Source organism: Neolamprologus multifasciatus, chromosome 14, assembly GCF_963576455.1.
Source record: "Neolamprologus multifasciatus chromosome 14, fNeoMul1.2, whole genome shotgun sequence".
In the NCBI taxonomy this organism is placed as follows: Eukaryota; Metazoa; Chordata; class Actinopteri; order Cichliformes; family Cichlidae; genus Neolamprologus; species Neolamprologus multifasciatus.
Genome location: NC_140452.1, coordinates 27,659,741 through 27,679,721, shown reverse-complemented (window position 1 = coordinate 27,679,721; position 19,981 = coordinate 27,659,741). Strand labels below are relative to the sequence as shown.

General features: G+C 38.4%; 2 protein-coding genes across 2 annotated transcripts; both read left to right on the top strand.

Annotated features, from left to right (window-relative positions):
• The first annotated feature begins 3,744 nt into the window (after window positions 1–3,744).
• LOC146504232 (uncharacterized) lies at window positions 3,745–11,332 on the top strand. The gene is made up of 2 exons (XM_085130807.1): window positions 3,745–5,693; window positions 10,712–11,332. The coding sequence occupies exons 1-2, from the start codon at window positions 4,050–4,052 to the stop codon at window positions 11,330–11,332; spliced, it is 2,265 nt and encodes a 754-aa protein (XP_084986933.1). The 5' UTR covers window positions 3,745–4,049.
• Window positions 5,475–16,757, top strand: LOC146504231 (uncharacterized). Its single transcript, XM_085130808.1, has 5 exons — window positions 5,475–5,584; window positions 11,762–11,983; window positions 12,308–13,396; window positions 15,501–15,669; window positions 15,781–16,757. Exons 2-5 carry the CDS (start codon window positions 11,764–11,766, stop codon window positions 15,902–15,904), a joined length of 1,602 nt encoding a protein of 533 aa, XP_084986934.1. The 5' UTR covers window positions 5,475–5,584; window positions 11,762–11,763; the 3' UTR covers window positions 15,905–16,757.
• The last annotated feature ends 3,224 nt before the right edge of the window (window positions 16,758–19,981 follow it).

The following is a 19,981-nucleotide window of genomic DNA, read 5'->3' as shown; positions in this document are numbered from 1 at the left end:
AAAGAGCCGGCTCTTTCGGTTCGGCTCACTAAAAAGAGCCGGAAATCCCATCACTAGTCCAGATGAACAGAATCAACGTTTTGGGATTTATTTACCTGGATGATTGAGCATGCATCAAGATACAATATTAGTGATAAGTGAGCAAGGAAAGGGGGGTGGACAGTGGATCATGTTGGCATGTAAATGATTTTAACTAACTAATAATGGAAGATATTTTAATTATTTTAGGAAGTTCAAAACTAGGATGAAGAACAGATGGATAGGGGAAAAGATAATGCAGAAACAGTTCACAATATTGCAAAAAGAGGTCAATTGTTGATGAAGGTTTACAATTTTGGTATAAAAAAATAAGTTCAGAAATTTTTTACGGAGTTTAGAAGAGTGTGTATGTGTGGCAAGAGTGTCTAGGGGTTTAACAATGTTATGTAATGTGGAAAACACAGTAGGAACGTTTCTGCCAGCAGACGTAGGCTGAGTCAACATGAGAAATAGCTTCTTTAAACTGTTGTTCTAGTAGTAGTTGTATGTATACTAAATATAATGTAGTAGTATGTATATTGTATAATGATGTAGTACTTTATCCTTATAAATAGTAACTCCAGTTTTCCTGAAGAGACATTCGAAGAATACATTCTGATGAATACCAGTGAGCAGGACGATAAAAGGAAATAATTCATGTTTTCTGAGGAGTCAAGGTATCTTCAAGGTCTACTGATATAATGAGATACGCGATCATCTGTGGAAAAGGCAAGTCCGATATAGAACAGTTCAATGGGGTGTTACAGTACACAAATATGGTCCAAAATCTGTCCTTTGGAGTAGGTAGGAAGGTCCATGTACTACATTGACAATAGTCAGAACAGTACATATATTGGTTCAAACCAAAAGTATCCAGACTAGGTAAAAAATAGTTTTGTGAATGAATTTTATGTACTTCCATGTGGATATTAAATTGATAAAGTCATATTAGATTAAGAAAGGAAAATCATTTAAAATGTCAGAGTTGGGCTTGAGTGGACAGTATAGTATAAAATAGGTATTCACTAATTATTCCAAACATACACTTTCTTTATGTTCAACTGCTTATCTAAAGCTGTCTTTCAGTTTTAGAAATGGGATCAAATACTACTCTAATATGTTGTCCTTTTTTGAAATGTCCAGATATTGGATACACTTCTCCAGCAACTCTAAAAGGAAACAAAACCTATCTTACTGTGGCAGAGCCCAGCATCGTGACTCACATTGTTGATTCCTCTGCTCAAATAACTTTTTTCGTGATTCCAAGGAGTAGTGACATAAGTTGTTTACCTCATCTTCTCCTTCTCTCATGTCTTGGTTTATTGTTTTGGACTACTATCTAAAGGATTATGACATCTGAAACCAATCGTCTTTGGGCCCAAGTTCTCCTGCCAGCCAGTTTTTTCTGTCCTCATTACTTTCTCCCTCCATTAATATTCCCCTCTTCTTTGTAAAAGGGAGTATTGATTTTAATAATTACTACTAGTACCTATTTCAGATATTGATTCTAGTATGGTTCAGTGACATCATAACATAACGAAAAAACTTTCGTTTTTTTAAATGTGTTTTTTAGGGGTTTTTTTTGTGAAGCTTTTTGTAACTTTGATACATTACATTAACTCTTCCTTTAAAAGACCTGAAAACGGAGCACATTTTGCAGTCTTTCAAAAGAAGCCCCAAAATAATAACTTGGAAAGCAGTAACTTATTAACAATTTATAGCATTCAATTTAATCTTCTTTTGTCTTCGAGAAAATTACATTTGATTCTAAATTTGAATGTAAATTCATTAGATAGACTTCTGGGGGAAAAGTGTCAGTTACGTAGAGAAGCATTCCAACCTCAGAAAATCATGCATGCATGCACTGGGAGTCTATGGACTGTTTGCGAGTTTATTGTCCATAAAAAAAAAGAAGAAAATAACTAAACTCAATTATTTGCCGTGATTTGGACCCAACATTTAACTGAAAAAAAAAAAAAATCTTCAAAAACAGAGTAGCATATCAAGGCTGAGTCTTTCAGAAAGAAATATGATTAGAGGTTTGCTGCTCTGTGTAAGACTATGTGGTGAAATAATACTTAAGATGTAAAACAGCACTGCATGGCATTGACCTTCAAACGGTTATGTGACACTGCTTGAAAAACATGCACAATTCCATTAAAAAGAAGGTTTTCTAGAGAAAAAAAGTTGAAAACAGCTGTATTCCTTTATGCATAGTTTACTTATGCTTCAGGAACATAGTTTAGCGATGATAAAACATTCTTTAAACCACAATCCATAAGCATCTTTGGATCATTAACACAATTTAGTGCTCCTTTCCCCAACTGCTGGACTAAAGCCAGACAGGTTTAAGAAATTACAAGCTGATAATGTCAAAACGCTGGGTCGTTGACCCAGCGTTTTGAGTTTCATTTTGGTTTCATCTTGTGTTTGGTGTTTATTCTGAATTTGTATTAGTTCTTTGGGTTTGGTTGTCGTGTTTATTATCCCTACCTGTGTCTTCCCTCTGTGCTCCGTTCGGGTCCCTGCGTTTGGTGTTGTAAAACAGTGTTTCTTCTTCTTCTTTCTTACATTTGTATTGGCGGTTGGCAAACTAAAACAGTCTTTGTGTTTCCGGCTTTACTTTGTAGGTTTGCTTCTCGTTATGTCCATTAGTGTCAGCTGTGTCCACCCCTGTGTGTCATCTCCTCATTACCTGGTGTGTATTTATACACTATAAAAAAGATCCGTATGTTTAACAGTGAAAGACAGTAGAAATACGACAGGAAACACCTGTTAATTATAAAACAGTTTAAAACTGTTGATTTGATGTGAAATTGCCGTAAATAAAGAAATGTGGAAAAACCGTAATATGTACATTTTGTCTCTGAAAAAAAATACATAAACCTACTGTAAATCACTCTTGCATAGTTTTTTTAACGGAAGATTCCAATAAAGTTTAGAACAGGTAAACACAATTTTTTTTACATTTATTTATTTTAAAAAATACAGGTTTTAATTGCTGAATGTAAGCATGGTTGTGGTTGTGGATACATGCTGTAATATGACTTTGTGATTTTTGCATTAATTTCATTGCATAATAATAATAATGGATTAGATAGCAGTTTTCAAGAAGCCCAAAGCACTTTACATTAAATCCATTCTTGATTCATAGCACATTTAATACAGCATATTCTTCCTCAAATTGTAATATAACAGGTACATATGTCCCAAGATCTTTATACTAGAAATGTAATAGGGCAATTTTTGGATGTAGTTTTTGTAAAGAATATGGGATGTAGCTGTTAAATCTACATTCTGTTGAACTCAATAAACCATGAGTTTAAAATGTAAAAGCTAACAACAACTTGAGAGACCTACAGCCAATGATAGACATACTATATTATTCAGTGAATTCATATAATCCCAAAAGTGTTAAAATAATAATCTGTTGTCTGTTCTATTTATTCATAGTTAATTATCATATGAAGAAAAAAGATTTTAAAAGCACCTCCTCCCAAAACTAGGCATTTTCCCCTGAAGTTTAGAGCACCGTTTCACATCAAGGCGCCTGATTTCAAACGGACCAATTAGCGCACTGCATCAGACTCCACCGCAGATGACGTCTGTAAAGCTCCACACAAGTTTTGCTTTGGAGTACTACGGCACCACGCTATCTTCATTTTCGTGGACTTGTTTCTCATTTTTTTTTAATTTAACGTCTGCCACAGCTCGTCTTCAGTTACTACGGTAAGAAAATAATCCAACTTGGTTTATTTATCGACAGCATTGTGTTGCAGGCAGTGAAGGCGCAAATGATAAATTTACGTTAGCTTAGCTCGTTTCTAGCATTAACGTTAGCTACATTAGGCTGAAAAGAGCCTTGCAAAACCAGCAGTGCGCGTTTGGAGACGGGTGTATTAATGGAAACCGTCTAATTTGTATAGCTATATTTGAATGCTTTGTCTAAATGCGGCCTGGATTTTCCCGCCTTGTTTGACATCCGGCTGAAGCTTTAAGTTAGCTAGCCTCGCAGCTGTGTCATATTGACTATGTATTTTTGCAGCATATGTGGAGAATCGGTTCAGTCCGTGAAAGCTTATGTTTTGCATTGCAGACTGCATCGTAATGAACCCCGGTGTATTTTTAAATGTGTTGAAGTAAGTTGTAAGCAGGTGTTTTCTGGATATGCTGCTTTAAAGTCTCACTTCTACCGCCCCCACACTGGTACCGCAACTGTTTCTCAGAATGCTACCTTAATGGGTTTGAATTGCACTGTCTCACTTTGTGAACGGCAATGTGAGGGAACTAAAGCTTTGATTGCTCACTTAAAGGAACACATTACACGGCATGTAACTTGTCCAGAGAGAGGATGCCAAAGTGTGTTCTCTGTAAAATCTACATTTACCTCCCATATGTCTAGAAAACACAAACGTTTGGAAAATGTGATTTGTGGTTTAAACAAAGATACTCAGTCAGAGAGTCCATCTACAAGTGCCACCATACAGGAAGGTGCCAGTGTATCAGATATAGAAGACCCTGGTATGGATGGGTCTAATTTCAGTGACCTGTATCTCAGAAATGTATGTATGTTTTACATTAAACTACAGGGACAGCATCTTCTGCCAGCATCTACCATTCAAACCATTGTTGAAGAAATACAAAATATACATGAATTGGGACAAATGTATACATTGAATAGACTAAGGTCACTTCTAAAAGATATGCCAGTTTCAGATGAAGACATTATAAAAATCTGTGACACAGTAAAACAATCTGACTTGTTCTCAGCTTGCCACACAGGGCCCATGAGAACTGCTTATTCAAGAGTTCAGTGCTTTAAAGATGTGTTCAAGTATGTTGAACCCAGAAAAGTGTTTTTGGGCAGGGACGAAAACAGGATGGAGAGATTTGCCTATTATGTTTCTCTGCTAAATACTTTGAAGGGTATGCTGGAATCAAGTTTTTGGCAAGGTCTCATATCAGTGGATCCTAATAATGTTTCAAGACCAGATGTTCTCAGGAACTGTTGTGATGGTAACGTGTTTGTGTCAAACAAATTTTTTCAGGAAAATCCACATTGCCTCAAGCTGGTTCTATACCAGGATGCATTTGAAGTAGTGAACCCACTTGGTTCTGCCAAAAAGAAGCACAAGGTTTTGGCTGTGTACTTCTCTCTACTCAACATCCCCCCCCATGCCCGGTCAAATGCTGATCATATGCAGCTCGTCTTACTGTGTAGGGAGAAGGATTTCAAGGAATTTGGCCATGAAAATGTTTTTTCAGAACTCCTGACTGATTTGAAGGTACTAGAGGAGAATGGGATAACAATGGCAGACAAACCTGTTGTGAAAGGAGCGCTCTACTGCATTGCTGGAGACAACCTGGGCTCTCATTGTATTGGGGGTTTTACAGAAAATTTCAGTTCATCAGTGTACTTATGCAGATATTGTCTGTTAACTCGAACTGAATTTCAGGGTGCTGATCCAGCAGTGTGTGGACCTCAGCGGACCCCAGAAACGTATAGATCTGCCACTGAACAGCTGGAAAGAGAAGACGTGTCAGAAGTACAGGGGATAAAGTTCAGGTCTGTATTTAATTCTTTACAAAGCTTTGATGTTTGCACACCTGGCATGCCCCCATGTCTCGGTCATGACATCTTTGAGGGTGTCCTCTCATACGATCTTGCTCTTTACCTCTGTTAAGAAATATGTTCTAAAACACTTCTTCAGTAGAGAATCAGAGAGGAGAAACACACAGAATTTCTTGCTAGCAAGGGCAGCCTAGAGTGAGACTCAGAGACTCGCCCTGAGGACTTGCCCTGGTCCTTTATTTATACACTTCAGTGGGTGCTTGTGTGGTGTGTGTGTGTGTGTGTGTGAGGGGGGGTCAGAGTGTGACCCCATAAAGACTTCCCTAAAACTGCTGGTCTGGAAAGTCCAGCAGTTCATCAAACCAAAACCACTTAGACTGGAAACAGATATAACTACGTTAATCCTACCGTAAAACAATGAAACAAGGTACGAACTTTCCCATGCTCCTAGGATGTGGGGGTGAAAGCCAGAACACCCTGGAATGTTACAGACTTCCTAGGATGAGACATCCTTTCAATAAACACAAATGATTACATGCAGTATTCTACCATATACAAACTTATATCATTAAAAGATTATACTGACTACTAAGTACAATTTTCCATTGACATTCCCTCCTGTTGTCAGTATAAATTTAAGTGAGATATCAGTATGTAACACCTTGTTGTACATTTTCTGTCACATCGTCATTAGTCACACAAAGTCTTCATGTTCCAACAGGTCGGAGTCATTATCATCACTTGTCACGGCTATGTATGCAGCAACAGTGGAAAATATTATGCGGTTAATCAAGAGTTTTAAACATGGCAGTATACATGTTACAAAGACACAAAATAAAAGTAGAAATATCCCAACTCCGATGAGTCGTCCTTTTAGCACCTGTAACCAGGAGCTAATGTAAAGCCAAGAAAACCAGTCACTTGTATCACTCATATAGTCCTGATTTTGGGCCTGCTGGATTTGTCTCAAAGGCGTGCTGGGCATATGAGAGCAGACATAATAGTCTGTATTTGCCGATTCTGTCTTTGTCCTGTAAAGGTGAGCGTCGTAGTCAAGGTAACCAGGAGGGTCCACCTTCCCATGGCTACGTACAGGTCCGTCACACCCTACTACTTGGTTACTCTAGAGTTGGCCAATGGCTGGAGGTTGAAGTGCGAGCAATTCCCTACGGGCGCCCAATCAGCACTTCCCCCTCGCCACTGAAGCAACCAAGTGAGGGTGAAACTTTCCTCTACTAGTTGATTTCTGTGGAGGAAGTGGAATCCTCTGGGACCTCAACCTTTTTGCAGTGGCTCTGATGTATCCAGGAGGGTCTCTCCACTATTTTGCAGGCAGTTGGAGTGGTCAGAAGCACTATTTTAACACTGATGAGAGATAACAAGCTAATTTTCATTGCATGTGTTTGTGTTATTAGGCAGGTTTAATGCATGTCTGTGGAGCTGCATATCCAGCAGAGCATGTTCTTAAAGCTGCCTTTCCTACACATTTCTCTGCTATTATTTAATCATTTTGTAACTGATGTGCTATGAGTCCATTGATCTTTGCATCACTTCTCGTCACACTAAGTGACTTGGACAAGATGGTAAACAGACTCACATGCTTAAGATGTTGTCTAATCTTTATGAGCTCTCTTGTGTTTGGAAGTGTTAGTAGGGTTAATGCATATTCTGCTTGTGTGTGTGATTTTGTATGTTTCTTTTTGCAATGTTTCAGACTCCTTCACAATTTCCCACTTAAGCAGTCAGTTTTGTTTTTCCCAGGTTTGCTAACCCAAATTTTGATTTCCCAGATTAAACAACAAAATTCCTATGTGTTCTCACCACTCCTCTCACTCTGTTGTCCTCTCCCATTTCAACAGTCCAATAGCAGGCAGTTATCCTTCAGCTTTGTCCTGTGTTTCACTGTCTCTTCTTGCCATTTTCTCCAAAGGTGGCAAATGTCAAACTCCAACAGTCTCCTCAGTTCTCCTCAAATGTTCTTGTCACATGCACAGTGAATTTGCAGCTTGTTGGGAACACAGTGCCATTCATCCAATCATTCAGGATGATGGGTTTGCTCTCTTCTCTCTGATGCTGTTTGTCCACACTGCTACTGCTTGCTGGAACTCTTTTCTCAGGACTTTGCTGCTGTCTCTTTATCTGCCATGTCATTGCTCTTTGGAGCTGCATTCCTTGTCTTCAGGGAGGAGTGAGAGCTCGCTTGTGAGTTTGAGAGTACACATGGTGCTGTAAATAAGTTAGCCAGAAACTTGGCCTGAATGTTTCTAATGATGTTAAACTATAACTGTCTTCCGACCGCTGCATGTGGAAAATTGATTCAGGTCTGCTTTTCATCTGAAAGTGACAAACTAAGACATTTTCATTATTATTATCACTGCTTAATCAACACACACATCTGTCTCTCTCTGTTTTTGTGAACAGTCCTTTCTTAAAAGCAGAAAATTGTAGTTGTTCTTGGCTGATCAACACAAAACCTTTTTCCTAAGATTATTTTTCATCTACAATGTAAATTTTGTCTCTTTTTCACTCTTTTTTTTTTTTTTTTTACAATAGCTGGTGACCTGCAGAATCACCGCTCTCACAATCAGAGGCAATTACTTTTACACAGCGCACAAAAACACTGTGACGTCAGACACATTCACACTCACTTTTTCATCTGTATAAATAAATCATATGGCCAATGGCATGTGCCATGGTGATCCATAAATATGATCACAAATTTATTGAATTATTTTCAACCCAACAAAACAAATAAACAAAAACATAATGCTGATGCTATGAACACTCCACACACGAGTCAAGATGCAGGAAAACTGCTCACGGAAACGCTTCACACTCCAGTTATCATAGTTATCATAGTTTCGTTTCCCTCTCTTTTATGAGTTCTTAGCCAGATCTCAATCTGATAATGTGTAGCTTGCTCATCAGCTCAGAAGAGACCACAACGCAACCTCACACAGTGGTTGCGTGCTCTGCCCCACAGTGGCAAAGACTTGCACTTTCATATTCAATTCAGCTTCTCCATCATGTAGTTTTCAGCTGTGTCATACAGGGTTCAGCATATTAGTTGTTTTCATAGGTGTGCTCTATATCTCAACAATGGCTCATATTAGGATGACAGTTTTTTCAAACAGGTCAAGTGTCTCTATGCACGTAATTAGTTAAAGTTTTTACCTATTTTACTTCATATGTCATTGTACTGAATTTGAGCAACCCTAAGCTTAATGCAGATTACTTTCAACAATTATCCACCTCACATCATAACTGACTGAGGTGCCTCTTCATATTAATATTATTTCATCATTAACACCAGTTTACAGGTTGTTATCCTTGCTATTATTAGTATGAATACATTAAAGATAAGTTGTAATTTAGACTTTTGTTTATTTTACTTTATTCCTCTTGTATTTATATCTATTCAGTCGGGTCTGTTTCCAACCCTTTTTAAACTACTACTACTTTGATCTCTAATTTTCACTTGGTGAGGGATTATTACGTTCTTCCTAGTCTGAACTGCTCTCTTCACCTGAGCTGCTATCCTATTCTGAGTTACTGTCTTCTTTGTTTCTTACAGTCACGTACAAAATGTCCCTCTTTTCCACACCTCCAGCATGTGGTGCTAAAGCCACTGTTTGGTGTGTGTGTAGCTCTGCCTCTACCTCTTGCTCTTCCACTATGCATTCCTCTCCCTTTCTTTTGGATTAGTCCTGCTCCGGCTTGTTGTTTTTCTAAACATTTCTCATCAGGTGTTAATTTCGCTTGTTATTCTCCATTTTCAAAGATTTTGCTGGGCCGTCGCTGGCACGCTTGACTTCAGAGTGGTTTACTGATACGGCCTTCAACTTCACCCTAACGGTGAAGCGGTATCAGTTTTATGAGATGAAACTCAACCGTTCTCCTTTGTCACCAGTACTTGAACCTCAGCAAAGAAAACAAAAATGGAAGTAGTTCAGCAGCTTATTGTGCTGTAAAATCAATTATTACTTCCAGACACACACACATATAGACATTTGCGCGCTAATTTGTCACAAAGTATTTCACGGCTACCTCTAAACCCAGTCTAAACACAGTTCCTTTTGGCGAACTTAAACCTAATTTGTCACGAAGTATTTTCAGCTACCTCTAAAAACTAGTCTAAAACACAGTTCCTTTTGGCGAACTTAAACCTAATTTGTCACGAAGTATTTTCAGCTACCTCTAAAACTAGTCTAAACACAGTTCCTTTTGGCGAACTCAACCTATTTTATCTTTTTACGAAGTAATTACGACTACTTTTAAAACCTAAATTTAATTCAGTTCCTTTCGGCGAACTCAACCTAATTTATCACGTGACTTTAAACCTTTGCGGCCGTTTTATATACCAAAATAGTGTTTCTCACCCTCCGACGTCTCACTGGTGATTCGGGATCATCAGACTGAATCCCAGCACCGTGGGACCAGGCCACCGGCCCAGACCCGAATTCAAGTCCTGGGGCTCTCTCCTCATCTAAGAGGGCTGTGCACAGGCTTCAGTGCTGGTTCCCCACGGCGTCAGGAATCAGTGCTGGATCTTGGAACAGAGTCACAGATAACAGTTCTGATGTTTTCTGCTCCGGCTACGAAGGACCAAATAATGTTAAGAAATATGTTCTAAAACACTTCTTCAGTAGAGAATCAGAGAGGAGAAACACACAGAATTTCTTGCTAGCAAGGGCAGCCTAGAGTGAGACTCAGAGACTCGCCCTGAGGACTTGCCCTGGTCCTTTATTTATACACTTCAGTGGGTGCTTGTGTGGTGTGTGTGTGTGTGTGTGTGAGGGGGGGTCAGAGTGTGACCCCATAAAGACTTCCCTAAAACTGCTGGTCTGGAAAGTCCAGCAGTTCATCAAACCAAAACCACTTAGACTGGAAACAGATATAAACTACGTTAATCCTACCGTAAAAACAATAAAACAAGGTACGAACTTTCCATGCTCCTAGGATGTGGGGGTGAAAGCCAGAACACCCTGGAATGTTACAGACTTCCTAGGATGAGACATCCTTTCAATAAACACAAATGATTACATGCAGTATTCTACCATATACAAACTTATATCATTAAAAGATTATACTGACTACTAAGTACAATTTTCCATTGACAACCTCAAGTACTTCATCAACACAAATAAATGGTTCACTTACCCAATTCTGAACAGGCGCATCAAGCAATTTAAATACAAAGAAACAGATGCTTCATCCAAACCTTGTGAGGTCAGTCCAAAAACACTGAAACTTGGTGGACAAGCTGTTCAAAATTGGAACTTCTTGAGACTTTTACCTCTCATAATTGGAGACAGAGTGCAGAACTCTCAAGATGATGTGTGGCAGTTAACATTGCAGCTTAAGGACATTGTTGACCTAATTTGTGCTCAGCAAATTTCCAAGGCTCAGGTTACTTATCTGGATGCTCTCATCCAAGAGTATTTGGAAACCAGAAAGTTGCTGTTTCCTAATATCAACTTAAGACCTAAACACCATTATTTACGACATTATCCAGGGCTGATCCTAAAATTTGGCCCTCTCATCAGGCTGTGGACAATGCGCTTTGAGAGCAAACACAGCTACTTCAAAAGGTGCAAGGCATCTGAAAAATTTAAAAAATCTGTGCTTGACTCTTTCAGAGAGACATCAGATGTTTCAGGCCTTCCTTTCTGCTGGGTCAGTGAGTCCTCCAGCATTGCAAATAAAAGATTACTCACCATTTTACTCAGAGCTTTACAGTGAGCAAGTTAAAGACGCAGTCCTACATTTTGGCTTTACTGAAAGCAATACAAAGATTCCAGTTGCTGTTCAGTATAATGGCCTTACTTACAGGAAGGGTCACTTTATTGTCACTAAGTTTGATCAGTCAATGGAGTTTGGTGAACTTCTCCTCATTCTTATTAAAGATGAGTCTGCTCTTCATTTTCTCATGAGAGTTTATGATGCAGAATTTCTTTCTTGCTACCACATGCTACCACATTTTACTCTGTAAAAAATGACACTGGGAGATTAGAGTGCAGACTCATCAGTGAACTGATTGACTTGTGGCCATTATCATCTTACGTGAAAAACGGACACCAGACTGTTCCACTGAAGCACAGCGTCTTGTCAGACTAAATGCCTTGATGTCATTGGGCCAGAGCCAAACTGTTTGTATGTGTGTCTTAACAGATATGGCTGAATCGCAGGTGCTTACCTTAAAGAACATAGGGGATGCAATTGCAGGAGTGCTTCCGGACCTTCCTGATCAACTTCTCAAGTCAGTAGAAGATACTTTGAAAACACTTGGTGCAGAAATGACAGATGATTTAAAGTACATTACAGAAAATGACCTGCTGCCAGTGCTCAAGCCCATACAACCTAGAAGACTAGTGGCTGCCTGGACCCAAAATGGTAAGTGTAAAACATTGTCACCACACCAAACGCACAGAGGGCTGTTGAAGTTGGAAATAGTTAGAATATGAGTGTTCCTGAGTCTGATGATGTGACCATCATTATTTAACCATGCTTTCTGTGTAAATAAAACTTGGATGCTTTGTGGGGCAATTTAATACACTTTGAGTTTCGAAATGCAATCTGTCAAACAAATTGCATTATTAAGTTTTGACCACGCTGTGTAACCTTAATATCTCAAAATGTATCTATGCAGTGCAGAATTTAATATAACAGAAAACATGATCTAATGCTTTCATATCTCTTTTTTATGTACTTTTAAAGTCTCTGGCACTTCGACACCAATCGCTGTACATTCTCCAGTGGATGTCCTTCTTTCTCCACCCTCAATTTCTTCTTCACCAACATCATCTACCACTACTTCATCACTTTCAGGAATCTGTACACCACTACTACCAAACTGGGTAGAGAGATTTGAGATACCATGGCAGAGGCTCCCTGAGGAGTTGGTACAGAACTTGGAAAGACAGAAAAGACCAAGCGCAAGACAAAGACGAGAAATGGTAAGGATTGTGGTCTCTGAAATGATGAAGACTTGTAAGAATCCAACCAAACACAATACTACAGAGATAGCAAAAAGGATAGTGGCCAAGTATCCCAAGTCTCTTCAAGATGTGATTGATGGTGATGTTATTGGACCTGGATATCATTCCCTTGTAAAGCAACTTCAGGCAAGAGTTGAAAATGTCAAGCGACCTGACACACCAAAGGTAAAAAAACGCAAAGCAATATCAGATGACGACAACGACACAGATGAAAGATCAGCTGAACAAAAAGCAAGGGTTCAAGACACATATGGCTTTATTAGCTGGGAGCCAAAGCATTTGCCACTCTCTGAGACTGTGGAGAGTCAGCTTGAAAAAAAAGAAGAAATGAAGAAGCTGTTTAAAAAGAATAACTACAGTACAGATGTTGTAAGAGAACTAGTCAAGTGCACCTATTACACGCAGCGTAAAGACATCAACAAAGGGGCAAGCATCCAGAAACTATGCCAGGAATGGCCCTTTCTCTTCAATGAAGTTGGTATGACCGCACATTTCCAAGAACTGACTGGTGTGAATCTGATGGAGACCTTCCTTGCCAATGTAGACAAAAAGGGTGCATGTCTGTTAAAGTTCCTCAAATATGTTGATGCACAAAAGCACAAGCAAGTCCTGAATGCTGTTCTCAAACTTCAGACTGAAAGAGGGCAGTCCAGTGGTTGCTTGCAAGAAGTCATTGAGATGATGCTCCTTTTACTGGCTCATTTTGACGAGAAGGGAGAGCTTCTGTTCCACTGCGTTGAGATGACAAGCCTTGCAGAAGATGTTCAGATGGAGAAAGTGCCACCAACACCCTTCATCATTGTTTGCGGTAAGCCAAAAGAGCAAAATTCAACTTTTTTTTTTCTGTTGTAACTGCCACGTTCTTGTACTCTTGGCTTGTTTAGTTTCATGTTCTGTTGCTTCCACACTAATACACTGGATAACACAACCATATAAGTTCAACTAGTAACATAACTCATCCTATGATCCATGTAACAAGCAGTGTTGGGTAAGTTACTTTAAAATAGTAACTTAGTTACATTACTAGTTACTTCTATCAAAAGTAACTCAGTTACTTCAAGTTACTCGTTACTTTCAAAGTAACTAGTTACTAGGGAAAGTAACTTTGGTTTTACTCAGAATTCTCTTATTAATGTGTTGCTTCCATAACTTTTACAGTCTTCTAGCTTGCTTACTTGCCACAAGTGCACTGTGCCACCTACCAATAGAAAGGAAAAGATAATGTGCATATTTCCACGAGAGAAACCCCACGCCTGGACCATCATTGACCGCTGCCATGATTCTAGCCTACGTCACAGCGTCATGTGCGCCTTTTACATCCAACACAAAAACTGCAGTCGTGGTGCTTTGATTGTACTCAGAACTCGGAAATTCTGCCTTCTAAATAGGAAGATGTAGGTAACACCAGACTGCAGATGAGCTGCATACAGGGCTGGACTGGGACAAAAAATCGGCCCGGGCGTTTTGACTAGAGACTGGCCCGCCATTATAGGAAAAATCATAAAGCCTTTGAATGAAAACAAACGCTGTTCTGACAGTGATGTTCACTGTCTTGATGGTATATATGCATCAATCTATCAATCGTTTGTTGTAAGATTCAGATAATTATTTTTTAAAAGCTAGACATTTTAAATGAGAATAAGAAAGAAAAGTATTTCTTTGTGCCCACCTCTCCCTGTTAATGCCCTACCTGGCCCCCCTGGCAAAACTTTGCTAGATCCGCACCTGCACAGTTACCAGCTGTCAGCTACCTAAAAAAGGATCCTGGGGTTATCTGTCTCTCAGAAACAGTTCATAACTTCCCTTCAACTCATTCATGTCACCTAAAAGGTAAACCTGTTTCTCCATCACCTGTTCAGCTCTGATGATTCAGTAAGGACATCTCCTGGTTTCATCTTCATGTTTCCCTCTCACCAGATAACCCAAACCGACATCATGACCAGCAGCTTTTTTGCAGCTGTGGCTCCAGCAAAACATCAGCTGATACTAGAAATTAATATTAAATAAATTCTAACAACTGCTGATCAAGCTTAAACGTGCTGCTGTTGTTTAACGTGACATTGGCTGGTTTCCTCTTTCTGGCGCAAAGTGGGAGATAAACAAACAAAACAAAATAAACAAACAAGAGAGCCGATCAGCTGATCATTGATCAGTTTTCATGATTGAAGTAGAAACAGGAGAGAGAGGGGAGAGAATGAGAGAAGAAGAGGCAGCTGTGCAGCAAAGACACAGAATAACTCCAGCTTTGTGTCTTTTTCATTGTAGCTGAATTACGGGACAAACTGTTCCTTTTCACCTCAATAAGAAACGCGTAATATTTTCTCTGAATACCAGACCGGACGGTTGGCAACTCTAATAACTTATGAACAAAATAAAGTTCAACATCATTAACTTCATAGCACCCACCCAGCTGTATAGAAACTCCGTCATGCTAGCTAGTACGCAGTACGGAAAAAGTCAGAATAACGAAAATAAACTCCACCTAAACTTGGTTTATATCTGACTCGGATAGCCTGCAGGTCATAACTTCTTACCTGAAGTTCAGTTCACACTTGGACCGGCGGCCGCCTCGGGTCTCTTTTCCTTCTGCGTCCCCTTTCTCTCATCCACCTGCTGCCTCCACCACTTGCTAATGTTACAGAATCTGTGGTGGAAGCTCCGCGATAGCCACCACACGAAGTAACGAGTAACGACCCTATCTAAATCCCAGTAACGACTAACGCGTTCCTGGTTTTGGCATAATAACTAGTTACCGTGCTCGTTACCACAATAATAACGTAGTTACTGTAACGCGTTACTTAATAACGCGTTAGTCCCAACACTGGTAACAAGTATCTCTGTATTTGTATATATGACTGACATTAAAGCTCTTGTTATTAAAGTTTTTAATTTGTTGTTGTTTTAATTCTTAGGTTCCTCCTGCTTCGCTGCTGAGACATTCATGTTGAGCATTGACAAGAAGATTGTCAATGACCGCATCACAAACTTCACCTCTGCTATCTGCCTAATGTTTGGCAGTTACTACTGCTTTAACATACACTACCCTGTGGAACTACGATCAACACTGGAGTTCCTTCAACGGTAAAATTTCTTTTATTATGGATTTATTTTTGTGCTAATCAAACTTGGCCATTTGATATCCCACCTCAGGTTGTTAATTTCCTCAATCTCTCTTGCCCTTTTTTCATGAAGGTGTTTCTTTTCCATAAATCCTGAGAGAGGCACCAAGGTTGAATCCAAGAAGAAAAAAGTGTTCTCAGTCAATCCCAGAGTCCTCACTCTCATCTCAGACATTGCTGACCATGAGTGGATCTAGTCCTACCCCTCTTGTTTGAGATGAAGTGATAAAGGTATACTATGTTACATAATCTACAGATGTTCTATTTTTAAAACAATTGTTACTTTTCTGATTGTGAGTGGGAAGTTTTTAACAATGTGAAGTTTTACTAGACACAATTTGTAAAAGTACATGTTCTACTTTTGATTCACTGTTTTATATCTGAAAACTGTATCTGGTAAAAATCTGGTAAACCCGCGATTTTGTTTCTTGGATTTTAATTTTCCCAGTTTTAAAGATATTTGTATTCCAATAGTGTAAAAGTATGCTGCATGTACATTGCTGGCATTTTGTAGTTATCCAAAAATTTGCAGTTGAAGTTCTCAAAACAAGTGTAAAGTTTTTGTTTGTTACCTGATGCAGTTTTAAGATGTACATTTTTAGCTTTACTGCTTCTGACAATCTTTCGTTGACAATCTTTACTGCTTACTGTTCTGTGTGCAAAATATGTGGGTGTAAACTTGTTCCTGTAATTTCTTCAATTCAGACTTTCTTTCAATTATACAAAAAATGTTTAATTCTCTATATTTGTATTTGGATAATTTGAAAAGTCAAGATTCTATGTGTACTGACATTTATGTAGTGAGAACAGCACCAAAACACTTAAAGGTGTCTGAATTGTCTGCTAAAGGTAATGTGAAGTATAATGTGTGCTCAACATACAGCACTGGTTTTGCACAGTTTGAATAGAACTTGTAAGAATTCTGTGATTCCTCACTGTTACTGTCATGGAGATAACTAGTAACTATTTGTGATTTGTTGACTAAAAATGTAAATGTTTGATGTTCAAAACATCAAAGATGTTAAATAAAATACTTTTTTGGAAATTTAAGGTGGACATTTTTGTGTTACATTTAGTAATTTGAATAAAATCATGGTTTGTGTATTAAACTTACAGAGTAGAACACTTAAAAGCACTCTAGTCTAAAAACGGTTACAGAATAAAATTGTATTTTATTATTTTTTGATAGTTAATTTTACAGGGAAAAAATGTTGTGTTTTGTGGCACAAACTTTATTTTATATGTTATTTTCATGTTAATTCTAGGGAAAAACATTTTTTCTTCAAGTTAAAACATTTTCTTCTACGGTAAAATATTGACCCTAGCACTATTTTTAACGGTAAAATCAACAATAACAATACCTTCTTACCGTTAAAGAAGAAAATGTTTCACCCGTAATTTTACGGTAGATTTCTGGCAACCACAGCTGCCAGCGTTTTACCGTAAAATCTACAGTTTTTTTTTTTACAGTGTAGTGTGTGTTGGCTTCTGCTCGTCGTCGGATCGTCTGTGCTCATTCTCTGTTCTTCTGCGGCTCTCTCTGTCTAGCCGTCCTCATCTGCCACCTCTGAGTTTCTCCTGCTGACCTTATGTCCCAGGTTTGTTTGTAGGTTTCACCCAGTTTAGGTTTATGTTCAGTTCTGCCCTCACCTCTGTTTTTTTCACTATAAATAAACTTCCCCTCGCATCTCCACCACTGTCTGCATTTTGGGTACTCATTTATTCTATCACACGACTGCTGCCCCAGCCGTGACAGATAAAGGCTACAAAAATCTGTGAAAGCCACAAAAACCTAAATGCAGATAGGCAAACATCAAGGAAAAATGGCAATCACAAAAATAACTACAAAAAAAATGGTAAGGCAAAGCAAACATTGGCATAAATACTGGAAATGAAAACGTGTAACAAATTCATACCAAATTATACACTTTGAGAGAGGCACCCACTTAAAGGAACAGGTTTACCGAAGTGCAAATGGAAAAACAAAAACAAGAAGAGAAAATGAAAATAATTATGGAATATCAACAGATAAAATACTTAAACAAGAAATATTTGTTTTCAGAGAATCTATAAATATGTTTTCATTATTATGGACTCTTTAGGTTTGTCCCATAAAGAGTAATTTGTCAAATTACATTTTCCTCAGTCATTAACTGAATCACTTACCATCACAGAAATGTTACACAATGTCTGAAAAGACAACGACTAGCTAGTGTATCAAGTGTATCAAACAGTCATTGAATATTAAGGATATAATAAGTGTGTAACAAACACTGATTTGTGGTGTCAACGCTAACAGTTGAAAGTTATGTTCATTAGTATGTTCTGCTCAATTTTGTCAAGAGAGATTAGACTTGTTCTTTCTACTAATATAAAATGACACCCACGCTCTAACACTCTTATTACAGTATGAGTCACATTGTCCTTGCTATTTCAGTTTCTGCAATATGTTTTGTGTGTGCCTGTATGTGTTTGTGTGTGTACGTGTATATGTGTGAAAGTGGTTGCATGTAACCATATATTACTTTGCTGCATTTTCATTGAGACAGATGCAGAATTCCATCATAAAAATAACATAAGAATACCACATAAGGTTTCTATATATGATTTATAACATTAATATTCTACCAAAAAAAGAGATATTATTGGGAATGGACCCACACTCTTTCTGTGTCTGGAGGATTAAGTTAAGTTGCAATAGTAATAAGTGAAAGTAAAAAGGAGTAAAAACAGAAAAAGAAGCATTTAAGTCTGTGTGAGTAAGAATCAAAAATACAAATGTCTGAGGTAACACAAGGCATAAAACGCCTACAGACAACAGAAGCAAACAGTAAAGATGAAGTAAATTAAAAGAGAAATGTAAATATATAGATAATGTAAATATTGGGTTGCTTATTGTCTTTCTTTTTAAAAAAAAATAATTTGAGAAAAACAAGCTCTAAGCACCATATAAATGATGGTATGATTTTGTACACTGCAAAAGAGAAACAAGAAAGTGAATATGGGATATGTGACTACTGAATGACATCAGTGGCGTCGTCTCTCAGTGTGTACGATTATTATTTGTGTCATTTGTTACTGAAAAACGACATAAACCCCGCCTCTATAAAACAAAGAGGAATTTCATTGGAAAAGTGCAAGTAAGCAGTCTATGGGGAAATGATTCACTAAATGGGGGCAATTATGCAATGACAACGTGCTGATTTTGTGTTCTTGAATTCCAAAAATATGTGCCCTTAATTCTAAAGTAAATTTCTCAAGGCATATTCATAAATGTTCTGATATAAATTTAAAGCTATGGTCAGGACTGGCATGGTAATCTGGCATATCAGCCATTTTCCCAGTGGGCTTAGAAACTTGTGGGCCATAATTCAATATATTTCGTCTCTTTGTCGATATAATAATACAGGCTACACGCCAGCTTAAAAGACCCCTTCACAGCCCTACAATTGCTGACAGCAGCCCATTCGTTAATTTTCATTACTGACACTGGCTTGCCCAATAAAACCGGCCCATGCCCTACTTTCCCTGTGCAATAAACAGAGTTTAGTGTGGAAGTGTTAGGATGCCTGGCTCGTTGACCCAGTGTTTTGAGTTTATTATATTATTTATCATTTCTAGTCTTTGGTTTCTTTGTTAGAGTTCTATCTTATGGTTTATGTCTCTGTGTCTGCCCTGGTCCCACGTCTCTGTTCCCTCTGTTGTATTGCCTGCCTGTGAGTCTGTGTCTGTAAGTTCAGTCTATGTTATGTTTCCTGTTTTACTTTGAAAGTCCTTGTCTCATGTAAATGTGTCTGGTTGTGCTTCCTTTGTCTTGTTAGGCCTGATTTGCCCCAGCTGTGTTTCCCTCCTGTTACCATTCCCTGATTGCTCCCTCTGTGTATTTAAGCCCTGTGTTTCAGTTTGTCCGTGTCACGATCTACCATTTACTATGCTGTGTGTTTTGTCTGTTTGCCTCAGTTTGTTTTTTGGAGTCTCAGTTTTGTTACCTTTTTTGAGTTCAGCATTAAAGCTGTTTTGAGTTCACCTTTTGCCTCTGAGCGTCTGCAATTTGGGTCCATCATTCCTGCCTGCACACAGCCGTCTCATAACAGGAAGAAGTGTTTAATAATGTTAGACAATGGGTCAACTTAACCAATGTTAGCTACTAGGGCTACAGCAGCTGCACCATTAACAATAGTACCAGCCAAAGTCCTTTAGTAAGGGTTCTTTTCAGTCCCATTCCATACAAGTGAGGAAGACATGGAGGAAGGTCAACCTGGTAAGAAAATAGG